General features: G+C 42.2%; 1 protein-coding gene across 2 annotated transcripts in view; it reads right to left on the minus strand.

The window, feature by feature from the left end:
• Window positions 1-1,627: 1,627 nt before the first annotated feature.
• The window catches only part of EPCIP (exosomal polycystin 1 interacting protein), a 147,863-nt gene continuing 124,315 nt past the window's right edge, over window positions 1,628-25,175 (minus strand). For both annotated transcript variants that reach the window (XM_078656229.1, XM_078656230.1), the window contains exon 3: window positions 1,628-4,330. In XM_078656229.1, coding sequence (XP_078512355.1) covers window positions 3,595-4,275 — 681 coding nt within the window. In that variant the 5' untranslated portion in view covers window positions 4,276-4,330 and the 3' untranslated portion in view covers window positions 1,628-3,594. The remainder of the gene's footprint in view (window positions 4,331-25,175) is intronic.

Consider the following 25,175-nt stretch of genomic DNA (forward strand, 5'->3'; position numbering starts at 1 on the left):
GTATGTAGCTCCACCCGCGTGGGCTCAATCAACACTGGTAACACTGAGCAGAGTGAATCCGCCTCTGTCTCTACCAGATAAGGCTTTACTGAAGGTAAGTAACTTGTTCTTTCAGGTGTTTCGAAACAGAGGATGTGCCATGTGAATACTTCTTCACAGTTCCTCATGCCAACATTTTGCTTCTTAGATTGCATTGGACAAATTCTGCAAGAACTTTCTTTTCCCCTGAAAGAATAGAGGAATATTTCCAAATGTCAGAGGAATTCTTTGCAGATGGTAAGTCTTCTTCCTCCTGCTCTTTCCGTTCTGTTCAATATTCAGCAGAAGACATTTTAACTTTGAAACTCACTTCTTTTGAAGGAAAAGTAAAAATGTGATAGAGCTACATTTCGGAGCAGGGCCAGCTTTAGCGCTAGTGGCTCCTGGTGCGACAATCATTTTTGGCGCCCCAACCCCCATGACTTCCTCCTCTGATTTTCCCATTATCACCGGGCAAAAGTACCCCTCATCTCTCCAACTATAAGTTATTTTTAAACACAGCACACCCCCTGAGGTCAGTGCCCCCCTTCACATGTTAGCGCCCAGTGCGGTTGCACCGGTTGCACTGCCCTAAAGCCAGCCCTGATTCCGAGACTGTCTCCAAAGAGATGTGAAACCGAAATAACTGATCAGATTCACCCAGGAATAACTTGGGATGACACATTCAATTTTTGGGAGGACTCACCTAAAAGGGTCTGAGTGGAGAAGGCTTGTGGATTTTTCAGCTCTCTAGCAGCTCTTAGCTCCTCCCAGACCTTCTCCCTTATTGGTATTTTCCCTTTTGAGGTGCCCTCTTTGTGTGAAGTCTCTAAAGCATAGGTTGTGTTCTGGAAGAGGACCCTTTCAGTACAAAAACTACATTCCCTAAGGTGTATGTGTTCTGAACAATTGAGGGAAAATGTAAAGTTTGAAAACATTTCTCCTTGTTACGGATGCCTCGAAGAGCCATAAGAATTTGGTGCAAATCCTTGTCTACAGATGTTAGTGGATAGGGATTTGCGCCAAAACCCCTGGGTGTTTGCATGAGCATATCCATACTCAACCCATGGAAGGCCCCCTTGACGTAAAGTAGCGCAAATGAGCGCATAACAAAATTTAGCATTACTTTGGGATACTTTCCAACGCAAACACTGGTTTGTGTTACATAGTACATCCCACACTAAAACTTTTGCTCCGGGTTTGCACCACAAAAATTATGCAAACCCAGCACAAAGTGTAAATGAATCTGGACCTCACTTGCCATTTACTAAAGTCTGCAAATTAGCTAGTAAACCACATCATTGTGAGCCAAAGGGGCCTAGCCACTTTGATCTGAACAGACGAACTAATCAACGACTCTTTACTGCAAAACACAACATACTAACAAAGTGGCTCAGCGACTGAAGCAACAGTTGGGGAAATCGGCGTGAGAAATGCATGTCACATGTTCAACATATGTCAGGGCCAACTCAACTTTTCATCCCTCCAAAATCTATAAATCGAGTACTGTTAATTAGGGTAACAGTAACACCTGTTATATACAGTCATTATTGTTGCTAGTTTTGAATGTTTCTGAAAGAAATTGACAAGCTTGTTTGTTAATGGTTTGCTTAATTTATTTGCTTAATTTTTAGTAATCAAAAGCTCTTAGAATTATTGCCTAATACCATTACTAATTAAACATTTAGGTTATTTGTCATTCTTTAACGCTCTTTCTTCTTTATTATCCGTTTTAGCTGCCATACATGGAAGTAACTGCAAATATTGTTCAATAATTGTAGATGCTAAAATTTCCAAGATGGAAGAAATATCCTTAAACAAGAGCTAGCAGCTTATTCCTGGGGTGAAATGTCCTTAAGTGTCTGCAGGTGGCATTGTGAGCGTGCAGGTCATAGTAGTAGGTAAAAAGTAGGAACCATCGATTTGGTTTCGTAAACTCAACATGTAGGCTTTTGCAGGGTGTCATATCCGCTCCATGAACACTGGCTGGCTGGCATGTGCCTAGGATGTTTCCACTGACAATGAGTGCATTGTCAATCATATTCATTCTTTTGTTACTTCATTGTTGAAGCATTTATCAAGGTAACATTTAAATCACATTTAATAACAATACATTACAACCTTCTTTTCAACTAACCTTCAGCACTTATCGAAAAAACCGAATTCGTCTCACACTTCCCTTACTATGAGTTCAAAAAGTTAGAACCTAAATCTGAGTAAAGTGGACTTTAAAAAAATCATGTGACCTGGAGAACAATCCATTTGAACAAAACAGAAGTATCTGATGCATTGGAAAAGATGTGTGCTACTTTAGCACACTCTGCAAGCACAGGTCTTAATTCGATTAATAAAAATAAAATATATTTCTGGGCTTCATTATTGGCATGACATTACTGTGTAATCCATTGTGGTGTATACACATTGCAGTAAAGTTCAGCAGCTCGATTATACATAAATTGCACTGGTGCTTAAAATTGTGTGCTGCCGTTTGTGCCAATCAAACTGCGAAAATGAAACTTTCTACTGATCTTTCATTGCAAATTTAATTTTTCCACGTGTCGCCATTACAATCGAGGGAAATCAAATTTACAACTTCTATCAGCTCTGGTATAAGGTGGTTCTGCAATACAGCACTGATCAACTTCGGGGAGTTGCAGTGGGCAAAATTATTTTTATGTCATACTTAACCCTTTACTGCACTTTCCGTTTATTAATTGCAAATGATTGTGTAAGCTTTGTCAGTCCGTGTTCATATTTATAAAAATATTCTACATTGTTTTATCAACCTGATGTGCTGACATTCGACATGTCTGCTTACATTAGTGGCATCTTGCAAAAACAGTAAATTATGATTGTCCCATATATATATTGCTCAGTAGTTTGTCTATCTATCTTTTTATGGATGAGTGAAAGCACATTCTCATCCACCAACTGGTAAAAGTCATTAACAATACTTATTTCCCCTCAAACGTCTTATCAGTCCATAGGGTCGTGTACTTCTCCAATCTTTAATGCTGCTACTCTTCAGTACATGTGAATGAATAATTACCAGTCAACAAGGTCCTGAGGAAGGCTGAAATAACTAAATATTCAGCCTAAGAGCGGCATCAACATTTGTTATATACAAATTATACAACAATGAAACTCATCCAACCTGAGAGATATTTTTGCTTCAGTTTGGGTGCAGGATTAATTTGTACCAAGACTAATTATAAAATAGCTTTCAAATAGGAAAATCTGAGTGTTTTCTATTATTTATAAATAGTATGTGTCTAAATAGTGTCTCGACTTGTGACAGAAAGATGTATTTTAATTTATATTCATTTTTGCATTTGGAACAGAAACTTTTTATTTTACACATTACATTTTGTTTTTAGTTTTTCTCCATAGCATCTTCAGTGAACAGGAAAAATTCTTAAGAATTTTGGACTGAGAATACCTAGGCTTGTGTGCATATGTTTATGTTGGATGCAATATTGCACAGGCACCGGTGCATATGATATTTGACACAATCCTTGTAAACTAATCGGAGCTGAATATGCTGGAATATTTCTTTCAATAGGAAATATAATTCTTCTAGCAGTAAATGAATGTCACAGTATATGTCTTATTGTGCACAGAAAATACATTTACATCAGGAAGATTTGGGAAATGTTTCTCAATGTTGGAAACATTTTCCACACTGTAAGATTTCAACGAGGAGAATCTGTTGCAAAGCGCTGTGTCCAGATATACAATATCATATATTGCTTTTGTTCCAGTTGACAGCACCTTAAAGGTGTTCCATGAGTTTTTTCCAAGGTCATTGTATATTGTTAAACTCTGTTGAGTGTACTGAGCTCCAGCCACGCTTTGTATCCGAAGTCTTCTCAACCCTAGTATGGGCACGTAATTGGTTGATAGTGGGGCTGATTCACACAGTGACAGCTTTAGGTCATGGACCAACGAAAAGTTCAACAACAGACCCAGCGTCGAAGCATCCTTGAACCATACAGTGAGATCACTGCTATAGCTGAACCTGGGAATAGTTCTTTCTACAGTGTGGAGCAAAACAGTTTTGCAACTACACATAAGTTGCGCCAGGTTGTAGTCGCAGTCAGGAATGTCGGAGGAACAGCTGCAGTTGCGAATGTTGTTGTCCGCTGCAAAGATGAGAGTTCTGTTCTGTTGACCCAAAACCCCGCTATTTCTGGTGCAGAGTCCAAGGAAGACAGGCAGAAGTATGTAGCCGCTGTTGAGGAGGGCTGGCATCTTCATCCCAAATTTAAGATTTGTGCCGTCTTCTCTCAGGGAAATAGATCACAGTCATCACCTTGAAGGACATGAGACAGACAAGCAGACACATGTCAGGGTGAGTGCAAAGTGCGTAGAGCTCGTGTGAGATTAAACAAGATATATCAGAGTACTGTACCAGTCTAAAAAATAGAACAGCATCAAACTACTCATTTACAGTATTACTATTTAATCATCTAATACTTGAGTGCAGTGAAAATCTGATGTGTTGATTCAACGAGTATTAGCAAAACAACATACAACCATATTGCACATAACTATAAATTGGCTTTTCATTGGTTGGTGTACTCCAACTCCTAGGCTCTCCCTTACTACTGAACAAAGGGAACGTCAACGATCATGTGGCAGTTTTGAAACTGATAAATGAGATGTTTATTTATTTATGCGTTAATATCCAGAATTTGCACATGTGCATGCACATTTTGAGCAGCATTAAATACATTTGCCCCATACAGGCAATTTCTTACTGACATTTAGGCTGCATGGGCAGTGCAAAATCAACTTTTCCACCAACCAACCATTAGAAAAATTCAATCTTTGCATCTTTCGGCCAGAACAATCATGCACTGGTGAGTTGAGGCAAAAGCCATGTTTGTATTGGTCAGTCAACAAGGAAAATATATCCAATATGGTCTGTATGTGTGATCTTATTTTATCCAATATACAGCTGCACTCACCTTTGTCCTTATATCAAGCCTGTTAGTGTGACAGACAAGGCTGATGTTGAAAAATGATGGAGATAAGTATAGTTAGTAGGAAAGGGTATATGACATGATACTGGGTCATCATTAACATAACTTTATCTTACTTCTAAGTCTGACGCTCCTTTTGCTACCAAATGAGACAAATTTGAAGGGAAGGGAGATAAGAGAAACTGGAAGATAACTACGCAATCATATTCTTCCTACCTACCTCTATAATCCCTTTGCAAAGGTGCATATAAAGAAGAATACATGCAGAAGACATAAAGGGCCTAATTACGATGAGAGTCGGAAAGCCTCCGAACACAGGTGGGAGGCTTTCAGAGTCTCATTGCAGTTTCAGTTTCGACTGCCACATTATGATGCAGGCGGTCGAAAGTGAAACCGGCCGTCCATTCCGACTGGATTCCGATGGGCTCAGGAGCCAATGGGCCAGTCGGAGGCCTGCCCGTAATCCCTATGGTTTGCGTTTCCGCTGTAGGGATGTTGGTTTCCGGCAGGCTTTCCATGTTGGGCTTTCCGACATTCAAAGCCTTTCGGAAAGAGACATTGGGGGCCTCTAGCAGGGCCTACTTCACCCTGTGGCTACTGGTGTGGCCCTGGTTTACGAATCAGCACCAGATCGCCAGACTCGTGGCAAGTATCTTCGACTCCCGAAATAACCAATGTGTTTTTCGACGTATCTATGTATGCGCAAATGCTTTAAATAACTCGTGCCGGATTTCTAACCGAACACCGCGGATGCAGAATTGTCTGCGAACACGACCGCTTATTTTTTCAAGATCTCAAGGTTTTCCCGCTGTGGAAACTATGCCGACAATTGTATTTACAATGGTTCTGACAACAATAATGTCATCCAATGTCCTGATGATGATGCCCATATTCTAAGAAAGGCATCGAAACGTCGACACATAACCCCATATGCAAACTGTGTATGTAACATTGATAATTGCAATGGTGTGGTTTAACACTCAACGTCTGTCTTACTGAAACCTAAGTGCACAGACAAATTTCGTGCTTTTTTCCATTTTTTTGTTGTTGTCTTGTATATGTTGAAGGTCACGGCTGTGCCCGCTTGACATTTTTAACAAACCGAAAAATTACTCTTCTGATCAAAAATTAAATTCCTGTCCGGACGGACAGAAGACATACAACCTATTAAGTGTATGATTATTACTTACAGTATTTTCATTATAGGGACCACTGTTCTTTATAACTGGTTTACGAATACAGCACAAGCTCCCATAGACAAATGGGAGTATGCGCCCGCACCATATGCGGTTACATTGTAATCGTGGTGTCGGACTGCCGACTGGAGGTCGGTTGGTACTGAGACTGCAACGGTGTAACAGATAATGAGAAAGATACTGGGTATCACATTCGTTCTAGTAGGGTGCACAACCTGTATTGGGCTTGACGCTTATAGCACTGTGAAACATAGAGAATTAATGTCTTGCAATGTAAGCTTTAATTTAATGCTTTGTAATATTAAACCACTAAAAATGATGAAGTAGAGAATTCATGGGAAAACATTTCATCGAGTTAGAACTTCCAAATTGTAAAGAAAGTACCTTTATAAACAAAGAAAGATGAGATTGTAGAAGAAATATCAAAAAGCAAGAGTTGTAGATCCAAATTGACATTGAGAATATTAAAAGAGTGCCTCCTGAAAACCTTCTTGATACAATAGCAGACTTCATACACAAGCATCATGAAGCCAATTGATCCTCCTAATGACTATCGAGAAATTAGTATTCTATGGATGAAGATTCTGAATAAGAAGCACCAGCTTCAAATGGCCTTTGTGTGAGATGAAACAAGACCAACCTCAGGTTCCAGTGGAAAGAAAAGTCTGCAGGGCACAGAATGTAAATGTAAATGTAGTTGAGCTTATATAGCGCACAGCTACCCGCAGTGGGTGTCCCGGCGCTTGCTTAGGGAACCCTTCCTGGTATTCCCCTGTGAGATAGCAGGGTATCCACAAGGTGAAAGTCAGGCATCCCGCCACGAGGGGCCGTTGTGGAGATTAAGCAAGCTATTGCCCAGAGTCGCAGAGTGTGAACCCGTGAGTCGAGGAGGCACCGGGGCGAGAATTATCGAGTCCGTGGAATTTTTAGCCCAAGACCCCGCCGAGGCGGTGAATTGAACCCTGGTCCATGACCGATCTCAGCTTCCGGGTCTGCTACCTCTAACCCCTGAGCCACACTTCTCCAGAAGCAGTAGAAATGGTGCCAGAATATTGTAGCCTAAACATCATATTACAAAAAGAATGTGTCCTAAATACCCTTGATGAAACCATGCCCCCCTTGAGGTAACAATGGAAAATCTACACCCGGTGGAGCAATATGTAGGCCAAGAAATGTATGTGAGACAATATTTTAATGTAAATGTGCTCAGATCCAAACAATAATCCTACCTCGCAGAACTCCACGAACTTGTCACAAAACATTTCAATTATTCTTGATCCTGTTTTGCTGTGAGGTCTGAGGCCTGCAATCTGCCCCTCAGCTTATGTCATTCTCTATAAATGTCAAAGCTTTCCTTTCGTTCCTGTAGCCAGCTTATTGGTGACATTAGTGTAGACTGACCAGTTGAGGACATCAGAGCCTCATTTTCGGCATGAAGTAGACATGTCAATTAGCTGCAGAAAGCGGGTGCTTTTGTGCCACAAGTGCTTTGGGGCACATAACCCTTTCTCTCATGCTGCCCTCTTTGTGCTGCGTTTACCTTCAGTGAAAACATAGATGCACACTGCAGACCTGCTTCATGTGTGAGCAAAGCATTTTATGCTGAATTAAATTATTTAATTCACTGAACTAATCTGGAACAAGACACCGAAATCACACGTTTTGCGTAGTTTGAGTTGAATCAAATGAATATGCCAATCATTCTTTGATCCAGCATTTTTTAAAGTACACTTTTGAGACATGATAGAACAAGTGACTTAAAGTTCAGGCAGATCCTTCTCCAGTACAAAACCATATGCAGCTTTTGTCCCTGAGTTCCTCTACATATCAATGTAAATGTAAATCCTGAGCCTGATAAAGGACATTATAGCACCTGGTGTGGCAGTCTTCAAAGTCTTTACTTGTGACACAGTGTCAGAATTCTCTCTTTATAGTCCTGGTCTGTAAGGGTGTAGCTTGGTCAATGAGATTCTGGGGGTGTGAAACTCACATTTCCCAACTAAAAAGCAGTGAATTGTAGGTTAGAGGGGTGAAATGACCAAGGTTCTGGATGGACTGTTTCAGTAAGGAACAGGGCTAGTACTGATTTGAATTAGGTGAAGGTGAGACTCTGTCTAGCGGCAAGAACTTACTGTTATCCACCTTGCCCCCTATATCTTTAGGACACCACGATACTGGTGTCTGGAGCCGAACACCGAATGGAGTGGGTCTGTCCCTACAGTTAGTTTAGTTATCAATAAGGAACCGTTGCCCTACCCCGGGGATGCCAACACAATTACACCTTACCCTTTTTTAGCCTTTTTTAATCCAGTCTTCTTTTCTATTTTTATTCTTTTTAAATAGGAGTGAGATTACCCACTCCCATTACAGCAAATAGACGGATAACTGTTATAAGTGTGTCGGAGTAACGTGACCTGTTCACTGAATGATGTCTGCAGAATCAGTTTATTTTGTGACATCACACTTTCATATCATCTTTCTTGTAGGCCACCATTTGGATTGGCAGGACTTTATGCTCGCATCCATGAAGCTTGGTAGGCCGGAGTTCTTTCACCAACCACTGCGTGTAGATAGTGCAAACACTAGGTCCTGATGAAATGCCACGGATCAGAATTGACCACTGTGCATGAAACATGTCGATCATGAGAGTTGAGCCTAGCTCCCTGGACCATAAAGTCGGAGAGCGGCCACTCTAGTTGCTTTTAAGAAGGTAGATAGCCAGCCTAATAAAAGTTTATTTGGACTATCCAGCCTTTTAGGTCTCGCTGAAGCAATGCGTAAGCATTGTGGCGAGATTCTAGTAAGCACTACGAAAAGTCTGCCAAAACTGCGGATTAGACACAGTTCATGTGATCTATGCGCGTGCACGCCAGCCACGTCACACACCACCATTTGTCTGTGCCTCGCATCAGACTTCAAAGGCTGTCGTTCCCCCCAATCAGACTTCAAAGGCTGTCGCTCCCCTGCCCCCGCATCAGACTTCAAAGGAATGTGCTCGCACTCCCGCTCCCCCCCCCGCCACAGCAATGCCAAGAGCTTGTTTCTGGACGAAAGTGAAAGCCTACCGTGCTTGTTTACAGTAGCCTTGCTCCTCAAATGCTGTTGCTGTGTTGCCATCTCTAGGGACACTCAGCTTGAGAACACTTGACTTGCTAGCTGCAATGCTACATCCGCTATGCTTTGCCTCTAGACACGTTGATCCCTGGCAGACTGTGCTGACTCTGCCCCTCCTGATCCTGAGTCTCTTCACTCTGTCTTATGATGTCTGCCCTGCCACCATTTACTTCAGACCCTCGCCCTCACATCTCCTCACCCTCACACACCCTCACACCCTCACACACCCTCTCACCCTCTCACCCTCACACCCTCACCCACCCTCACACACCCTCACTCACCCTCACACCCTCACCCTCACACCCTCACCCCCTCACCCTCACAACCCTCTCACCCTCACTCACCCTCACCCCCTCTCACCCTCACACCCCCTCACTGTCACACCCCCTCATCCTCACACACCCTCACACCCTCTCACCCTCACACACCCTCACTCACCCTCACACCCTTACCCACCCTCACTCCCTCACCCACCCTCACTCACCCTCACACCCTCACTCTCACAACCCTCTCACCCTCACCCCCTCTCACCCCCTCACCCTCACACCCCCTCACCCTCACACACACCTCACCCTCACACACACCCTCACCCCCACTCACCCTCTCACCCACCCTCACCTACCCTCACACACCCTCACTCACCCTCACCCACCCTCACACAACCTCACACACCCTCACACCCTCTCACCCTCACAGACCCTCACAGCCCCACACCATCACACACCCTTACACCCTCTCACCCTCACACACCATCACTCACCCTCACACACCCTCACTCACCCTCACTCACCCTCACACCCTCACCCCCTCACTCACCCTCACCCCCTCAACCCCCTCACCCCCTCACACACCTCCTCACCCTCACACCCCTCACTCTCACACATCCTCACCCTCACACACCCTCACTCACCCTCTCACCCTCACACCCCCTCTCACCCTCACACCCCTCACCCTCACTCAGCCTCTCACCCTCACACCCCCTCCCCCTCACACCCCCTCACCCTCACACCCTTCACCTTCACACCCCTCACCCTAACACCCCTCACCCTCACACCCCCTCACCCACCCTCACACCGCCTCACCCTCACAGGCCCTCACCCTCACACACCCTCACCCTCACACACTCTCACACAACCTCACACACCCTCACTCACCCTCACCCTCTCACCCTCACACACCCTCACTCACCCTCACACCCCCTCACATCCCCTCACTCTCACACCCCCTCACCCCCTCACCCTCACACACCCTCACCCCCTCACCCTCACACACCCGCACCCCCTCTCACCCTCACACACCCTCACTCACCCTCACACCCTCACACCCCCTCACCCTCACACCCCCTCACCCTCACACACCATCACCCTCACACACCCTCACACCCCCTCACCCTCACACCCCCTCACCCTCACCCTCACACCCCCTCACTCATCCTCACTCACCCTCACACACACTCACACACCCTCACCAGCATAGCATAACAAAACATAGGATAGCATAACAAAACACAGCATAGCATAGCATAACAAAAAAAGCATAGGATAGCAAAACATAGCATAGCATAGCATAACAAAACAAAGCATAGGATAGCAAAACAAAACATAGCATAACAAAACAAAACATAGCATAGCAAAACACAACAAAGCATAGCATAACAAAAAACAAAACATAGCATAGCATAACAAAACATAGCATAACAAAACAAAGCCTAGCATAACATAACAAAGCATAGCAAAACAAAACATAGCATAGTAAAACAAAACATAGCATAGCATAACATAACATAACAAAACATAGCAGAACAAAACATAGCATAACATAACAAAACATGGCATAACATAACATAAAACAAAGCATAGCATAACAAAACATAGCATACCAAAACATAGCAAAACACAACAAAACATAGCATAGCATAAAAAAACACAACAAAACATAGCATACATAACAAAACATAGCATTGCAAAGCATAGCAAAACATAGCATAGCATAGCATAACAAAACACAGCAAAACGTAGCATAGCATAACAAAACACAACATAGCATAACATAACAAAACAAAGCTTAGCATAACAAAGCATAGCATAGCATAACTAAACATAGCATGACAAAACATAGCATAGCAAAACAAAGCATAGCATAATAAAACACAACAAAACATAGCATAGCATAACAAAGCATAGCAAAACACAACAAAACATAGCATAGCAGAACAAAACACAACAAAGCATAGCATTGCATAACAAAACAAAGCATAGGATAGCAAAACTAAACCTAGCATAGCATAACATAACAAAACAAAGCATAGGATAGCAAATCAAAACATAGCCTTGCATAACAAAACATAGCATAACATAACAAAAACATAGCATAACAAAACAAAACATAGCACAACATAACATAAAACAAAGCATAGCATAACAAAACATAGCATAACAAAACATAGCTAAACACAACAAAACATAGCATAGCATAACAAAACACAACAAAACATAGCATGCATAACAAAACATAGCATTGCAAAGCATAGCAAAACATAGCATAGCATAACAAATCATAGAGTAGCATAACAAAACACAACATAGCATAACAAAACACAACATAGCATAGCATAACACAATAAAGTTTAGCATAGCATAATAAAACATAGCATAACAAAGCATAGCATAACAAAACATAGCCTAGCAAAACATAGCATAGCAAAACAAAGCATAGCATAATAAAACACAACAAAACATAGCATAACAAAGCATAGCATAGCAAAACACAACAAAACATAGCATAGCATAACAAAACACAACAAAACATAGCATATCATAACAAAACAAAGCATAGGATAGCAAAACTAAACATAGCATAGCATAACAAAACAAGGCATAGAATAGCAAAACAAAACATAGCATAGCATAACAAAACATAGCATACCATAACAAAACATAGCATAACAAAACACAACACATAGCAAAACACAACAAAACATAGCATAGCTTAACAAAACACAACAAAACATAGCATAGCAAAACAAAACATATAATAGCATAGCAAATCATAGCATATCAAACACAACAAAACATAGCATAGCATAACAAAACGTAGCATAGCAAAACAAAGCATAGCATAATACACCACAACAAAATATAGCATAGCATAACAAAACATAGCATAGCATAACAAGCATAGCATAGCAAAGCATATCATAGCATAACAAAACATGGCATAGCATAACAAAACACAGAATAGCATAGCAAAACAAATCAAAGCATAGGATAGCAAAACATAGCATAACAAAACAAAACATAGGATAGCAAAACAAAACATAGCATAGCATACAGCATCACTCCGCACCACCACAGCATCACTCAGGGGCACCACAACATCATTATGCGCTACCACAGCATCACTGAACGCCACAGCATCACTCGTTCACCATCACTACATTACTCAGCGCCACCACAGCATCAATCTGTGCAACCATTCAACAACACCTGGTTCAAATATGTTCTCTCAATGTTTCAAGCTTTATTACAATTGTAACAAAAAGATGTTAATATTTCACTTCTGTTCTTATATTATCGTCACAATAAAATACACTGAACATAATCTTCATAAAAGTTATTTACAAAAATTTAAGCTATTGCCATTATAAATTACAATACCTTTTATGTAAGTATTAATTATTGAAAAAAAATTAAAAGCCATTGTTATTTGTAATGTCAATACATGTAAGTCACGTAAATACAACACATATTGAATTACAAATGCTCTAGGTGTCACATTTGCGAAAGTTATAACTATTGGCATTGTAAATGACAAAGCTATTAATTTCGCTATTTTCAAAAACGAAACATAAATAAACAATGTGTCATTTACAATACCTTTAGTTCAAACTTTCTTAATGCGAGACCTATTGTGTTGCAAATGCTTGTTTTTAATGTCACTCACTTTCACCACATCTATATTATTTTAGAGCCCTCACACCCACAGCACCATACGGCAAGGAACAAAAGATCTCAGCCAAAGAGCCCTTTAAGGGTGCCCATCGGGTATTGCAGTGCTGACCCGACGAGGAGCAAGCCCATATGATGAAGCATGACTCCTAGCTTGCTGGGTGTGTGAGGACTCTAGTTCCAACAAGGAGGATCCGCCTCCTCCTGCCTCCTTAACACTTTGCCCGCCCTGAGGAACTGCATACTCTTTGGGACAATAAAAAACTCTGTCTAGCATGGCATAGGGGGCGAAAAACAATTTTTTGGAATGCTACCCCAAGTTATTGCCACTGGTAAGACTATTTGTAGGCACTCATCCCATCACGTTTTGGGTGTTTGCCAGTAGTATGTCTGGAAACTTGACACTGGTGCAGCTTTCCGAGCCTACTACTACCAATGTTTGTGAATTCCAAAAAGTACTAAGTTTGCACCCATTCAAGGAACATCTATGAATGAAGATTTGCAATTTTTGGGTAAACCGGTTACTCTTTATATTTAAGATCTAGATCCAAACAATGAACCAACTAAAACATCTTAGTGAAATTAGAATGATAAGAAAAACCAACACAGACATATTAGTCCCAATATAGGGCTCCCAGCCCCAACTACCTAACCAAGAATACATTTACCCACCAAACACCTTCAATGATCTACACCCCCTTGTCTGTCCCACCTACAAGAAGCCTTAATGTTAACATTGTCAAATTGGTGCAGATGGCAGTGCTACATGTTCCTAGTACTTGCCTTTAACAAATTATTTTATAAGTGACTGATAACCCCATGTACTAAGCTTGAGTCACAAAAATAGGAGGGAACGTAGGCAAATTAATAAGGCAAGCCGAGCCGGAGCCGAGCCATGAAAACATTGGCATGTATATCATATAACAAACATAATGTAAAAATATTATACAATCTCTTCAAAAATAAAAAAGTGTATTTCTTAAACATTCAGAAGAATTTCACCTTAATACATCAGATTATATCACTGTAGATACAGTAATATAGTGAAAGTGATAGTTTTCTATAAACATTCATGGCTCTCCCCCAAATGGGGGAGAGGGGTTGGCCTAACGGCTAAGGCGCTTGACCTCGGACCTGGGGATCTGGGTTCGAGTCTCGGTAACGACGCCAAAAACCCCCTGTGATTCTGGGCAAATCACTTACAGCCTGATTCATGAAGGTAAATGCGCTCGCAAAAGGGCCAGATTCTCAGAATCTGGCCCTTTGCGAGTGCAAGTTTTGCATTTGGGATTCATCATCCCAAATGCAAAAATCGCTAATAAAGAATTAGCAAATATGCGAGGATTAGCATTTAAGGAATCTCTATTAGAGATTCCTTAAATGCTATTCATGACACATTTAAAAATTGCGAATTAGCAATTTTGGGCCGCTATTTACCGAGAGGTCAGACCTCTCGGTAAATAGCAAAAACTTAGAAAAATGCTTTTAAAAGCATTTTTCTAAGTTGCATGTTGCACACACACATGTCCCTTGGACATGTGTGTGCGCAACACCTGTTTCAATTAGCATTTCAGGGGTGCTACAGGGTGTCCTTTGGACACCCCTGGCACCCTTAAAATCGCTATCTTATTTGCGAGTAGCAAATTGCTACTCGCAAATAAGGGATACTCCACATTCATTCCTATTTCCTTTTGGCCCATAGGAATGAATGGAGAGTTATTCCTTATTTGCGAGTAGCAATTTGCTACTCGCAAATAGAGAATATGTAGGAATCGCTATTTATTTAGCAATTCCTACATGAATACCGTTTTGCGAGTCCTCAATAGCGATTCGCTATGAATCGCTATTAGAGACTCGCAAAACGGTACCTTGATGAATCAGGCTGTATATCTCCCCGTGCCTAAAAAAAAATGAAAGTGTGTCCTCATGTAACGTAACTGGTACTATGTAAAGCGCTCTGATAACTGATTCGGTTCGGTTCTAGTTCGCGCTATATAAAACTGTGCAAAAAAAAAAAATGCCATAATTGAACTATACCCTAAACGTGACCCTGATTCTTACTGTAGATGCAGCAGAATTATAGTTTATTAAATGAAACATAGGAGGTACTTGTACAGTGCACACCCTGAACTCAAATATTTAAAAGTGTACTCATATTTTATAATAAAGAAAAAAGAGGCTCCATGATATAAAATATTCGCCTAGGATCACACAAGTTGGACCAGCAGGGATGCTGGTATTGATTCCAGGTTGTTAGAAATTGGGTTTCTGGTTGACTGGGGTGTGAGCCTTGGGCAAGCAGCAACCACAATCCTACGCAGGATAAGGCACAAGCAAACCTCAAATTAACCTGTGGTCACCCTCTGGTTGCTTGGCACAGAGCGATCTGTCTTAACTTGACTTGAAGGCAGTGTGTTAAGTGTGTAACACTTCAAACAGTAAAACTGTGAAAACGCCACACCTAGTTTAGGAAAATAGCTCTGCTTTTAATAAATAAAACAAGAGCAAAACTCTAATTTGTGAATCTGGAGATAATTGGATTTTAAAGTTTAAAGTTAAAATGGAGGCAAAAACACAAAGCACCAACAAAGGATATCTATCTGGTCACACTGAACTGGGAAGAAGTCACAAGCTCAGGCCGACCACGATGAATCGCTGGCTGGCTACAGGGAACCAGTTATGCCCTCTAAACAAACAGCCTGATTCATGAAACGAAAATCGGCTCGCAAAGGGCCAGATTCTGAGAATCTGGCCCTTTGCGAGCGCAATTATTGCATTTGGGATTCATCATCCCAAATGCAATAATCGCTATTACAGAATTCGCTATTGTGCGAGGAATTGCATTTAAGGAATCTCTATTAGAGATTCCTTAAATGCAATTCATCAACCAATTTTAAATTGCTAATTCGCAATTTCGGGCCGCTATTTACCGAGAGGTCAGACCTCTCGGTAAATAGCAAAAACTTAGAAAAATGCTTTTAAAAGCATTTTTCTAAGTTGCATGTTGCACACACACATGTCCTTTGGACATGTGTGTGCGCAACACCTGTTCCAATTTGCATTTAAGGGGTGCTACAGGGTGTCCTTTGGACACCCCTGGCACCCTTTAAATCGCTATCTTATTTGCGAGTAGCAAATTGCTACTCGCAAATAAGGAATACTCCCCATTCATTCCTATGGGCCTTTTGGCCCATAGGAATGAATGGGGAGTTATTCCTTATTTGCGAGTAGCAATTTGCTACTCGCAAATAAGGAATGTGTAGGAATCGCTATTTATTTAGCAATTCCTACATGAATACCGTTTTGCGAGTCTCTAATAGCGATTCCTTATGAATCTCTATTAGAGACTTGCAAAACGGTACCTTGATGAATCAGGCTGTAAGTACCTTAAATCCTGTTTGCAGATTATTTTGTGGATCCGGGTCGAAGAAGTGTTTTTATACTTACAAAATGTAATAAGGTAGTCCCAATGTTATCCTATTGGAGACATAGGCCTTGCAGTACTGAAAAACAAATTTAAGGGTATTTCACTACCAGGAAATGTAAAAGTACTGGTCTCATCTCCCTCTGACTATTCATGAAAGAGTTAATCTCATGAAGATATCAGTTCTCCCCAAGCTTACTTTTTATTTCAGAATATCCCCATGGCCTTTAAGGAAGAATGACGTAAAAAGGTCCAGTCAAAAATTACCAGCTTTATTTGGGCCTCAAAAGGTGTAAGAATTGCGTGGAAAAAGTTAAGATGGCAATATGATAAAGGGGGCCTACAACTGCCTGACCTATCTTACTATGCCTAGGTCTTCCTATTAAAAGGAGGGAAATGCCTATTCAGTACACCAGATAGCTCCGATATGGGAAAAATGCTTAGAACAATGCTTTATGATGTGAAGGGAGAGCATGGTTTTATATATAAATATGGAGACCCACGATTCTTTAAAAAAGTGTGTCTTAAGACCCTACAGAGCTTTGCAATAACATGGCACAAAATCAGGGGAGAATCAAAACTTAATTACTACAGCGGAATGGCTCCTATCTGGGACTCTCCTGGATCCCCGGAGTGGTCCAAGGATTGTCTCGCCCTTCCGTTAAAAGGAGCAGGAATAACAACCTGGGGTCAATTGATGGTAGATGGAGTCTTAATCTCTTGGGAGGAGGGTCAAGAGATAGCTAATGGTCCATTGTCAAGATTTAAATACCTTCAAATAAAGAGCTGGAGCCTCACTGATGGTCTAGGTGCGGGACTGTCTAATGAACTAGAATCTCGGATGATAAGCAATGTAATCCAGAAAAAAGAGGTGGCAAACTGGTATTGGCTGTTAGTTGAGATATCAGATGGAGACTTCAATCTACCAACACAACCAAAAAATCGGGGGAGGTAGAAGTTAAGCCTAGGCACAAAATTTGAGTATATTGAAAAAAAACTAACCTATGGGGGAACTAGGATACAACGAAAGTTCGTTGTAATCACCTTCCTAGAAAATAGACTCTTTTTCTAGAGACCCACCAGGGTTTCCCCTAGGTGGCATGCTTCATCATTGGGGTTCCTGTCAATCCTTCCCGGATTGAGGCGTGCTGCAACTTGTGAACTATGTAGGAGCACATAGTTATGGACTATGTGAGGTGCAGTGACATGGAGTGGAAGGAAGATAAGTCTTAAAAATACCTAACTAGTGAGCTACTATTTTATTCCCGTTCCTAGCTGGTATGGTTAAAATCAGGGGTTAATACTAGGGAGAAACCTGACCTTAACGAGTTTGGTTCCCCTAGTATTGTATCTGCCTCTACATGTAATGAGCTGTCCCCTAAAAGCTCTTCATCAGGAATACACGGGGTCCAGCCCCGTGCCTACCACTCCTAATAAATCCTATAATGAGGATACAGTGAAGTGCACACCTAATGTGTATACACAAAATACATACGGTTACTTAATGATACTCTGTATTTCTATTTAGGCAATACTATTGCCTCATAGTCAACAGGGGTAGAGGGGCTTGTAGTCACACTATCATCAAAGGATGCCTATCAGTTCGTTACCTACTTCTGTCTCTGGAGACTGCATACTCCTGGATCTCCGGAGTGGTCCAAGGATTGTCTGGCCCTTCCATTAAAAGTAGCAGGAATAACAACCTGGGGTCAATTGATGGTAAATGGAGTCTTAATCTCTTGGGAGGAGGGTCAAGTGATAGCTAACGGTTGATTGGCAAGATTCAAATACCTTCAAATAAAGAGCTGGAGCCTCACTGATGGTCTAGGTGCGGGACTGTCTTACGAACTGGAATCTCAGATGATAAGTGATGTAATCCGGAAAAAAGAGGTGGCAAACTGGTATTGGCTGTTAGTGGAGATATCAGATGGAGACTTCAATCTACCATCAACACTGTGGGAAAAGAGCTTGCCAGGAGAGCAGACGTAAGACTTGTGGCAAGTATCTTGTGACATGTTATACTCCACGGTACATGCTGCAAATTTAAGGCAGAACCACATTTTCTGTCTTCACAGGGTTTATTGGAAGCAGTACAAATTATCAAAATTGGGGAAAGGTGCTGCGTCAAGATGTCCTAAATGCGTCAAAGAAAAAGGGGATGACATACATATGTTTTTGGAATGCCCTGTGGTTCAAGGGTTCTGGTTGGACGTGAGTAATACGATATCCTTAATACTTGGAGGAACGCTCCAGGTAAGCAAAACTATAGTTTTCTTTGGGATCCCGGAAGATCATGAATCCTCGTAAAAAATACAAAGAAATTGATATTCTACCTAATATTGCTTGCCCGCAGGGAAATATGTAAGAACTGGATAAAAACTATCCTCCAAACAAAACAGAATGGATGGTTTCAATGAAATGTTTTATTCGGCTAGATAGGGCATTTAAATATAAGCGAAATGAGGTCAGGCTCCCCTATGAGAACTGGGAACAATCCTTTACATATATACAGTCCAATGATTAGGCCTTTATACCATATTGCTTGATTACTCCTGTGGTGGCCCCATAGACGGTCATGTGAAATTAAGCTACCTATGGTTGGAGTATGGGAAGCAAGGTGTAGAGTGATCCACCCTAGGTCTAAGAACAAAAGATCTCTGGATGGTGCTACATCTAGGGAGACCCCGGAGTTCGGATTATCATCTTTTGTCAACCTGGGCAAATGAGGACTGAAAAAAACCCAACAAAAGAAACGTAAAAGTATATGTCTTGCCTTTTAAATACATTGCACCCTACCCTCTGAGCTATCCAGGGCCAATCTAAGGTGTGAGGCATATGTATAAAAGGGGAATGTTTGGTCCTAGAAAGGGTTTATTTTGCCAGGTCAACACAGCAGTGTAAACTGCACACACAGGCTCTTCAATCGCAGGCCTGCGATGTTTAAAGAGCTACTTTAGTGGGTGCACAATCAGTGCTGTAGGCCCTCTAGTAGCATTTAATTTACAGGCCAGGGCACATGTAGTGCACTTTACTAGGGACTGAGATATAAATTAAATATGCCAATTGGGTATAAGACAATTCAACCGTGTTTTAGGGAAAGAGCACAAGCACTTTAGCACTGTTTAACAGTGGTAAAATGCGCAGAGTCCTCGGGCCAGCAAAAACGAAGTTAGCAAAAACAGGAGGTCTGAAGGCAAAAACATCAGGGTAAACCACGCCAAGGACGCCATGTTTAAGTCAGATTATTTGGTTTCACATTTTGCATTTCAGTCACAAGTCTCGTTCTCTCTCATTTATATCAAAGGTCACTGTTTCGTCCTTCATTCTTGGCTCAGGACAAGGAAAACAGACACAGAGATTGCAGACCTGACCCAGGGCCCACTGACCCAACTACCGAGCCAAGAAAGAATTTATGTGAGGTTTGTCTCACCCCAAACACCTCCCAATGCTATGCCGCAGCTGGTCTTGAATATAAGCTATTTTGTCAAGGTGTGGCTTTCATTCAGTCTTAACTCCCATGAGGAAATGCTAGTTTTAGTAAAACAGCCGCAAGTCTTTTTAAGTGTATGGAGAATGATTAGAAGAAGTATGATTTAGCATTTTTTGATAATTTACATAAATATTGCTTTGTTTAACCCAGAGATCTCCTGAAGTGCACCTGTCAATTGTCATAAATTAAATCCTGCTCTAAGCTTGTAGATGTGAGTGTGTGCTTGTGTGCCGGTGTGAGGCACAGTCTGTCCCAGAGTGTCTCATGTCGCCCCCTACTTGATACTGCAGCTCTGTGTCACTTGTGTCTGTCTCTCCCCTCTGGGCGTTACAATGAGAATACCCCAGGATTTGGTCTGTCTCTGTGTTTATCACAGAGTGTCTCATGCCACTCCCTGCTGGATGCTGCGGCTCTGTCTTTTTTGTGTCTGACTCAGTGTCTTATGCCGCTCCTTGTCGGATGTTGCAGCTCTGTCTCACTCTACCATCTGTTAGGATGAGAATACCCAAGACTTTGCTCTGTCTCTGCGTCTGTCTCAGAGTGTCTCATGCCACTCCTTGCTGGATGCGGTGGGTCTGTCTCTACCCTCTGGGTGTTACGATGAAAATACCTGAGGCTTTGGTCTGTCTCTGCATCTGTCTCAAAGAGAGAGAGGGAGAGAGAAAGTGTGTGAGTTTGTGTTTGCATGAGTGTGTAAATATGTATAGAATGCTACCCTAACCATAGTTCCCTCAGTAAAATTTGTGGCTTCAGCACTCATTTTTATTTTTTTTGTCAAATCTGTTTATTGGTATTTTAGGGTTTTCATAATACAATATGAACTTCAATCAATTCATCACAGCTATCCGGGCAGGTCAATTAAGCATTCATATACATAGTAACATTACAAGTTGGAATCTAAGTGACACAGTTGTGATATCTCAGAAACAGAGGATAATCGCCCAAAGCTGGCTAGATCGTGGATTGCCGAAGCAGGCAACTCCAGAATGGTCCATGACTGTTCGCGCTTTGAGCCCAGTACAAATAGCAGGGTTTCGGGTGGACCCCCAACTTGGACTTGCATACAAAAGTGATATTTATACTGCAACCGAAAATAAAATGAAACAACATCGGCAACACCACAGACACATACTCATACTAACCCCCCTCCCGCCCCCACTCCTCCACGGCCCCCGCCCCGCGCACGCCCGCACCCTCAGCCACAGCTATGCTTGCACTTTAAACCTGTAGGCCCCAGTGGGGCAATAGTTGTACCTAACAGATGATCCGGACAGGAGAACAGCCCACGGTACACTCCACCCCCCAGGAGCGCCCACCTAAGCCTCCACGTCTCCCGCACCACCAGCCTCACCCGGCAACTGTAAGGTATTAAGCATGTGCTCCCAGCGCTCCGCTATGGGTTCTTTACGGAGCCCAACGTTTCCTCCCTACGTATGGCAGTCCACTCCGCCCGGGCCCATGCCTGAAAAGAAGAAGTCCACGCCTGTACACCAGGCAGGTCACGCGCCTTCCATTGCCTCGTAAGGAGGCGCTTTGCCAACACCATCCCCAGGTCTAAGAAACGGGACGACACCTTATCCTTGGGCGGTCTCCTGAAATGATGCAAAATGTATTCAGGCCAATCAGAGGGTATAATATGACCAGTGCAGTTCCTAAGCATCTCACTGATTGCACTCCAGTAAGTGCCCAGCCCCGGGCAGCTCCACAAAAGGAGGAGAAGTCCCGCATCCATCTCACCACACCTGGGGCAGGACGCGTCTGAGCGGTGGAAGTACTCGTTTATATGCTCAGGTGTGAAATAGGCTCTATGAACAACGTAAAGTTGTATCTGGCGAAAGCGCATATTTCTGGGAATGCGTACCGGACTTCTAAGAATTCTCTCCCACTCCTTATCAGAGAGCGACCTTCCCAGATCCCGCTCCCATTGGCCTCTAAGAGGGGCCAAACTGGTCTCCGTATGCATCCGTAACAACGCAACAAACCAGCGGACCAGGTGTTTGCTCCTCCCCATGACGTAGAGGTACTGCATGGTTAAGTGCTGTTCAGGCTCCGCCGCCACATCTCCCCACCTGGCCGTCCGCTTTGCTACGAGAGAGCGATGTAGTAAGAACCCCCCGGGGGGAAGTCCGTCCTCAGAGACTAGCGTCTCATAAGCCACTAGTGCTCCATCTCTATAAAGATCGACCAGCATCTGGACATCTGCCTCCCTCCACTGCTCTAGCATGGGGCATGTGTGGACCCCCTCGCCACCTGGGGAACCCTCCAAAGGTATAGCAGGTGTGTACGGAAGCACCTTTCGTGTGAGGAACAGGGCTCTCATGATGGTGAGAAACATTCTGATGTTAAATAATCAAAAAGGAATTTTCTGCTGTAGACATAGCTTTAATATGTGTGCGTAATTGTGAGTCAGTATGTGTGTGATTTTATTGATTGTGTGTGTGTGTCTGCATTGTGTGTTTGCACGTCAAGCCTAGTTTTAGTGCTGATGACTTTTAAGATAATGCTTCAGTTTTTTTCAAAGTGTGAAATAAAATTGTGTTTTTTCTCTAGCTCAGATGATGCCAATGCGGAGACAATGTCTGCCTGTCAAATGCAGCATTCGAGTACCCAAACACCAGTAATACACAGAAGTTCGAGGCCGCCGAATGTTGGAAGTGTGAAGAAGAGAGGTTGCAAAGGGTACAGGTGCAACAGCCACTGCATGTAAATTTTAGGGGTAGTACTGGAGGAAGGACCACATTTCTTAATTTACCACATGCTCAAGAAGCAGCATCTTTAGACAATTGTTTGAGAAAGAGATGCCCTGGCTGAAAGCAAATGCTTCTGATAACAATTCTGATGCCCTACACAATTTTCAATTGTCTAATGTAAACACTTGTACTCCCAGAGGGGCTCTGCCCCACAGAAATTCAGAACAGATTCTCAGTGTCACATTGCACCCTTCTGGTGGCAGCACTGTATTAGTGAACTCCCCATCTACTCCTACCCTAAATTCACATTCTCAGCCATCAAAGAGATTGCTCACCCTAGCACCAAACATTGTCAGTCCCCACCCTGAACAGATCAAAGCCATGGATGGATATACCCATTGAGCGCTCCAGGAACCCACCCTCACACTGGGTGCGTCAGACCAATGTTACAATAAAGGGAACCACCATCGCCATTCCACGATATGGGCAGCCCTATTTATCATATTTTAAAGACTGAAGTATACCCCAGCGGTTACAAAGCGGTACAGTCGTCAGCAAAGCTACAGTCTCCTAGACATTACTCTGCTGCACCCCCAAGTATTACACCTGTTTCGTCAGTAAGTCATGATATTTTACCTTTATTAACAGCCCTTAAGTGTCATGGCCTGAACACTTCATCTACCTACGAATTGGTAATTTATGCTTTAAGCAATCCCAATACAACTGAATATGCACAAACCACAGAAGGTTTTAAAGCCAACATAGTTCATATACAACAATATTTACAGGATTTCATTTTTGCTACTTTAGCAGATGCTTAAATTCGGCTCGCCTCTGAGGTCTACCCAAATGCCATAGACAATTTCCAACAGGTCAATCGTGAGCTACTTGTAGCTCTTGGACATCTTCAGAGTAGCTCGCAGCCTGGAGTACATTTTTAAATAAGCACAAGGTCGAATTTTCTTTTTTAAAGTTAAGGTAAGCTTGTGTTTATTTTACATTATTATCATCAGGCTGGAGATAGTAGGGCCTGATAATGAGCAGCGCTCAGTCAAATTTATGAAACAGGCTTAGCCTTCACTGGCTCATGATGATTTTCACTGATCAGAAGTAGCTCTCACTACGGAAAAGGTTGGAGACCCCTGCCCTAAACATATCAAAATCAATTTACGTTGAGGAGGCAAAGTCAACACTTAACCCCCATAGCGGTGCCCTGCTGTACTTTCAGAAATTAGTGGCGTTTTACATCTAATAAAATCCCTCGAGATACTGGGCTTGTACCTGACAGCTGCCAGTCACTCTCTTATCATTGTTTTACGTGACCCTGATGCTTCCGACCATATCAATGGAATAGCCGTTGTTGTCAAAGCCAATGTAGATCACTTGATCCAAAATACAGAGACTTTGATTGCCTCTATTTTAGCAGATGCCCAAGTCAGCCTTGATTCCCTGTGCTCGAGAAACAGATAATGTCACCCAAAGAGAAAAGCTCACCAAGAATAATAATAATAATCTTTATTCGGCATATAAAAATATGACCATAAAAGAGACATTTTCAGGTGCATAACAATGTAAACAGTATTCATAAAAACAGTCAGGGAAACATTAAGATAGAAAAATCTGTGCAAAATCATTACAATGCTGTTCTCCTTCTTGGACTCATAAATTCATGAAAGAGCCAAAGAGAAGAAAAAAAATCACTAAAAAGAACATTAAAAAGCTCTAGAGGCCACCATGCATAGTACAGAGATTAAAAGGGAGTCGTAGGCCTTTATGTGCCCCTAGTCACAAAGAAGGTCTAAAACTACAAGCTACTAACATAAAAAAATGGTAAGCTGCTAAAGTACTCAGAAATCATTTAGCCAAAAAACGTTTAAGAAATATATGCTATGATATTCAAGCCAATGACAGGTATTTACCACCGAGGCCTATGCTGTTAGAGCCCCCACTTCAGAGAGGCTCAGCTACTCCAGATAATTCCAATGTTAGTAACATCCTATGCCTGTGTTTTTAGAAAGGGTGCACCAATATCAAAGGCTTTTCAAAGAATTCAGAGCTATAAAGCTTCAGTTTGTAAATTTACATCTCATAGAATCTATTGAACTAGCCCTAGAAGTGGTTATTTGGTCTGTTCAACAACTGCTCAACCAAATGCTCTCTGATATCGGCCTTGGCGATTATGTACAGATTTGCGTGAGCGCCGGTGGGCTGGCTAACCAGTTTTACACTCACGGGCAGCCATATTGTGACTTAAATGCCTCAGATTTCTTAAATAAGGTTGTCGATATGATGAACAGCAATGCTGAGATTT

Source organism: Lissotriton helveticus, chromosome 8, assembly GCF_964261635.1.
Source record: "Lissotriton helveticus chromosome 8, aLisHel1.1, whole genome shotgun sequence".
In the NCBI taxonomy this organism is placed as follows: Eukaryota; Metazoa; Chordata; class Amphibia; order Caudata; family Salamandridae; genus Lissotriton; species Lissotriton helveticus.